The sequence below is a fragment of the Mytilus trossulus genome, chromosome 5 (genome assembly GCF_036588685.1).
Source record: "Mytilus trossulus isolate FHL-02 chromosome 5, PNRI_Mtr1.1.1.hap1, whole genome shotgun sequence".
NCBI classification, from domain to species: domain Eukaryota; kingdom Metazoa; phylum Mollusca; class Bivalvia; order Mytilida; family Mytilidae; genus Mytilus; species Mytilus trossulus.
In genome coordinates, this window is record NC_086377.1 from 29,107,224 (window position 1) to 29,113,271 (window position 6,048).

The 6,048-nt window shown below is 32.4% G+C and overlaps 1 protein-coding gene across 1 annotated transcript; it reads left to right on the forward strand.

The window, feature by feature from the left end:
- The first annotated feature begins 766 nt into the window (after window positions 1–766).
- LOC134717827 (uncharacterized) lies at window positions 767–1,504 on the forward strand. Its single transcript, XM_063580320.1, has one exon. It carries the CDS (start codon window positions 767–769, stop codon window positions 1,502–1,504), a length of 738 nt encoding a protein of 245 aa, XP_063436390.1.
- Window positions 1,505–6,048: the final 4,544 nt, after the last annotated feature.

The following is a 6,048-nucleotide window of genomic DNA, read 5'->3' on the forward strand; positions in this document are numbered from 1 at the left end:
AAGATGAGGTGCCTGAACTTGTTAAAAAAGACATCTTATGGTGGAAAAAGTTTTTACCTTTATATAATGTTGTATCAATGATGTTAATAGAGGAGTGGTCGAAACCAGATGAAATATTTTCTTCTGATGCATGCATGACAGGTTGTGGTGGCATGTTCAAAGAACATTTTTTTCATGTTGAATTTCCTGATGCTATTGTTAATGAACAGCTTGAGAGGAAAGAGAATTATGATTAAATGTGATAACCAGGTTACAGTAACAGTAATTAACACTGGAAGATCAAGAAATCAGTTTTTACAATCTTGTTTGCGTGAGATTTGTTTTGTAGCCGCCATTAACGAATTTGAGTTGAGGGCAGTTCACATTGCAGGTGTTGACAATCGTTTAGCTGATATGTTGTCTCGCTGGCATTTACATAGTAATTATGCTAAAACATTTTTTGAAGAGACAAAATATATACATTTAGAAGAATTTGAAGTGACAAATGAGTTGTTTCAGTTTATTCATGAATGGTAACTTACGTTTTCAGATAGACAAATTAGAGAACTAGAAAGGGATGTAAAGATATCGACATTATCAGCCTTTGCTGTAGGAACAAAAAAAGAATTTATTGGTTCAGTGGCGAGCCTTTTTGCTTTTTTGTACATTTTTTAATTTAAATGAATGTCCTGTTTCATTAAAACGATCTGTTTGTTTATTCAATTTTTGAGTAGATCGTTCAAATCAGTAAGTTCTATAAAAAAATTATGTATGTGGAGTTAAAACTATGCATTTAATGTTAGACAAACCTTTTGTTCATTTAGATGAATTTTCTGTCAAGTTATTATTGAAAGGGATTACTAGAAAGAAACAGCATTTACCACTACAAGCGTTAGCTATTACTGTAGATATGTTATTAGATATTAATAGAGTTATAAATCACGACGATCCAAAGCAGTGCACTATATGGTGTTTATTTTTATTTGCCTTTTTCTTAATGGCGCGCAAATCTAATTTAGTACCTGATTCTAAAATGTCTTTTGACAAAGATAAACAGTTAACCAGAAATAAAGTAATTTTAGAGGGTAATATTGCTATTGTAATTTTTAATTGGTCAAAAACCATACAGATGGGCAATCGAATTTTGAAGATACCATTGATTGAAAATACTAGATCTGCATTATGTCCATTAAGAGCTTATAGAAATATGTGTAAATTAATTCCTGCCGCCGGAGATAGTCCAGCCTTTTTATTTCCTAGTAAACACAAGTTAGTTCCTGTGACTTATACAGATTTTCAGCGGTATATTAAAGAGTTTTTTAGTAAGATAGACAGGAATCCACGACTATTTTCTACTCACAGTTTCCGCCGAGGGGGTGCGACCTTTGCTTTTGAATCTAAGGTACCTGCAGAGTTAATACAAGTTCATGGTGATTGGGCAAGTGATGCCTATAAATCATATCTTCAATTTTCTTTATCCGAAAAAGTCTCTGTTGCTAAGGCCATGACTAAATTTATCCCTTAATTGCAGTAATGAAGAAGAGGGTGTTAATCTTATGTGACTCTATTGGGAAATATCTGGATGGGATGAAAGACACGGTTGTACAGAGTTTTAGTGGAGCTAATTTAGGTTACATTTAATATGTTATTGATAAGGAGTATATATATCTTCATGAGTTTGATAGCTTTTCGCATATTATTTTACATTTTGGTACCAATGATATAGAGAAACATTATATAGAGATTATTTTATGTAAATTTAGAAATTTGATATATAGTGTAAGAAATAGAAATAGAGACATAAATATCTTGATATCTTCTATTTTACCGCGACCAGTTGATTTTGTTCAGTTAGGATATAAGGTTGTTCAGATTAATAAAGCCTTGATTGGTATTTGTAAAGATGAGAAAATAAGTTTCATTAAGTCTTATAGAAGATTTTTATTTAAGGGCCAAAATAAAAGTTTACCTTGTTTTATATTCTGAGCCAAAGATAATTGTTCAATGTGCATACAAACAATTTTAAAATTTACAAAGGCAATGTACACATACAGGGTTAAAAAATCAAAAGAATGTAAGAATAAATTACAGAAATAGACCGAGATTCAAACTAATCCAAAAGTTATACATAGAATTTATGAGAATCCAAAAATTGTTAATTCCACTACGCCATTGATTGATTTTGACGTTTGTGGTTCAACGTATATGGGTCATTTTCAAAAAATGTCGAATTTTCAGTACACCCATGCTAACTTTTTTTTATTTCTAATGGAAATTTCAGTTGTAATGGTTTAAATGTAAGCTTGTCGGATTTGTGATTCAGAACATTAATAATAAACACACCTTACATCTATTTTGATAAGATTAAACTGCATTTAAGACCGATTTCGAGGGTATTTGTCTGCGTACAGTGTCAGAAAAACACATTTCAAATGATTTTTTTGCGATTTTCTTATCGCCTTGATATCTGCAAAAGGGACTTTTTAAGAACGTTAAATATTACTCTAACGAAAAATCGTAGCTTCTTTATCATTGTATGTAACATCTTATCTACAAACTAAATTGAATCAGCGTACAGGAGGATCATGTCTTTCCTGTTTCCGCTACTTAAATCAGGCGTTTAATTATTCTCCCTATGAATATTGAATCAGTCAGTGTTGATCTCAAAATTGCAAAGTAATCTTTACATTTAAAACGCCTCGTTTCTTGAACGACAGTGTAGAGAAAGGAAATTTCAAGACATTTAGTGAAAAAAAAAGAGCGTACTTTTTTCATGTCTATGCTGTTACCACCAATTTTGATTAATTACACCAACAGTATACTTGTAAAAAGTGCAATAACGTGTTGGAAACCAAATTCACAATAGAAAAACATAATCGCTTCACCAAAGGGAGTAGTTATTTCACAACAGCAATCAAAAACGATGAAATTTGTCTATCCTGTTATGTCTATCCTGTTACTATGGTTTCTATGGTTACAGTAACAGGATAGACAATTGTAGACAAAAACGTCGTTAATTTTTTTATCTTAACATATAGGTGCAAAACGAATAAAATATTTCGTTGTTTGAACTCATCTTAAGGTTATAACGTCTTAATCTTCCTAATTAAGCATTGGCAGGTGCAATACTAATATCGGTAACAGGATAGACAAAAAGGTAACAGGATAGACTTTTATATAGTGATATATCAGAAACGTACGTTCCTGTTACCAATGAAATACAGAGAAAAGTAAACTTACTTATGAGGGATTTACTTGATGTTGGGTTTATTTGAAAGGGTGAAAAAATGCCGAACAATATGAATTGATATCTTAGACTTGCATTACTGGTGGTAATTTTTACAATCTTTGAAAACCAATTTTTAGAGGCATTTTTCAGTACAACCTGGAAAATGGGCAAATAATCTATTATATTACAGAATGAATATATATAGAAGTTTATTCTCTTGAAAACCATCTAATTGACTACGTAAAACAAGCTTAACATTTTATCTAAACCTTTTCTTAATAACCCAAAATTTCTTTTGAAAATGGTAACAGGATAGACAAAATAATGAACCACCGATCAAAAAAAGTTTCAACATATTCTTGTTTGGCATCATTAAGATTGCATCTTTTAATATGTTGTTCTTAAAGTACTGTTTGTTTTGATTTGCGTATGTAGAGGGTTGTTTGAATAAGTAACTTTTAATATTTTTTTCAATTTCAAAATTCGACATTTTTTGAAAATGACCCATATAGTAATTCATAATAAAAAAATATATCAAATGACATATGAAACAACTATTCACCAAAGTACAATATACTTCGAATAAAGCAACTTTAGGTCACCATATATATGTTCATCAACAACGACGGTTTATTATCTCCGTGATTCGATTTTGAAATGATTTAATAAGATTGAAACTTTGTTCGTTAGATGTTTAAGTGTTAAAGTAAAAGATTCAATTATTGCTCATGAAATCAAACTCTTAACACAAGTGACACAGGCAGGAGTAGACTTTCGATGCTTTTCATGTCTCAGATCAATTGCAGTTTCTATTTCTTTTTTGTCTGAACTATTTGGTTCCTATGTTACACATCACTTCATATACAAACGTATTCGATATTAACATGGTAGACATTGACCATTACAAACTCCTCTAATAAAAGAAATTGGCAACCGTCTTCCCTACCAAGTTCAACATGATATAAAATCAGGTGCTTGATTCTATTCTGTGTTGTTCAATAATTTAGGAAAGTTTCATTGATAACTGTTGCATGTAGCCCATTGAGGTTAATAGTTAAGACCTCCTTTAATTCATTCAAATATATAATTATGTGCAATATATAATCTTTTTTTTTCTTATAAAAATAACAGTAAAGATGTCAAATCAATATTACACGAGAAGATAACAAACAAAGTGTATATTAGTTAATAGAATCAATGTCCTCAAGACACTGTGATAATGACATTGGCTGGTACTCCTTTGACTTGATTCTTTCTAGCAGTTCTATCTGTAAATCAAGCTTATTTCATTTCCTTCTTCTGCTTTTTAATCTCACCTCTAAAATGCGAAACCTGTTGAACAAAAAAATGTTAATGATATGAATTAATCAACAATTGTACATGAATAAATTGTAAAAAGATTACAAGCTCCTGTACAAGTAAATGATTACAATGCATTTTAAGAAAAACGATCAGCATAGAAAACTAATTTGATATAAATATATGTGGGATATACACCAAGGAGACAGTAACCCTATGACAAAATATTACGAAACTTCATTAAGAGGAAAGGGCCAAATACTTCAACAATATGTAAAGGAAGGTCGTATTTTACAATGAAGGTAACCAATGGTAATAGACTTTTTGAATGTTTGCCAGGACGACATTTAAGAGAACATTACTTTGTCTCCGCAGTTTAAAAGAGTTACTAAAAAGGATTCTCATCATTCATGTGTCAACATCCAGCAACATCTGGCTTTATAAATATTTTGATATGAGCGTCACTGATGAGTCTCACTGATGTAGACGAAACGCGCGTCTGGCGTACTAAATTATAATCCTGGTACCTTTGATAACTATTTACACCACTGGGTCGATGCCACTGTTGGTGGACGTTTCGTCCCCGAGGGTATCACCAGCCCAGTAGTCAACATTTCGGTGTTGACATGAATATCAATAATGTGGTCATTTAAGCTCATATGGCCCGAAGGGCCAAGTGAGCTTTTCCCATCACTTGGCGTCCGGCGTCCGTCGTCGTCGTCCGTCGTCGTTAACTTTTACAAAAATCTTCTCCTCTGAAACTACTGGGCCAAATGAAACCAAACTTGGCCACAATCATCATTGGGGTATCTAGTTAAAAAAATGTGTGTCGTGACCCGCCAAACCAAACAAGATGGCCGCCATGGCTAAAAATAGAACATAGGGGTAAAATGCAGTTTTTGGCTTATAACTCAAAAACCAAAGCATTTAGAGCAAATCTGACATGTGGTAAAAATGTTTATCAGGTCAAGATCTATCTGCCCTGAAATTTTCAGATGAATCGGTCAATCGGTTGTTGGGTTGCTGCCCCTGAATTGGTAATTTTGAGGAAATTTTGCTGTTTTTGGTTATTATCTTGAATATTATTATAGATAGAGATAAACTGTAAACAGCAATAATGTTCAGCAAAGTAAGATCTACAAATAAGTCAAATGACCGAAATGGTCAGTTGACCCGTTTAGGAGTTATTGCCCTTTATAGTCAATTTTTAACCATTTTTCGTAAATTAAAGTAATCTTTTACAAAAATCTTCTCCTCTGAAACTACTGGGCCAAATTAAACCAAACTTGGCCACAATCATCTTTAGGGTATCTTGTTTAAAAAATGTGTGGCGTGACCTGGTCAACCAACCAAGATGGCTGCCACGGCTAAAAATAGAACATAGGGGTAAAATGCTGTTTTTGGCTTATAACTCAAAAACCAAAGCATTTTGAGGAAATCTGACATGGGATAAAAATGTTTATCAGGTCAAGATCTATCTGCTCTGAAATTTTCAGATGAATCAGTCAACCTGTTGTTGGGTTGCTGCCCCTGAATTGGTA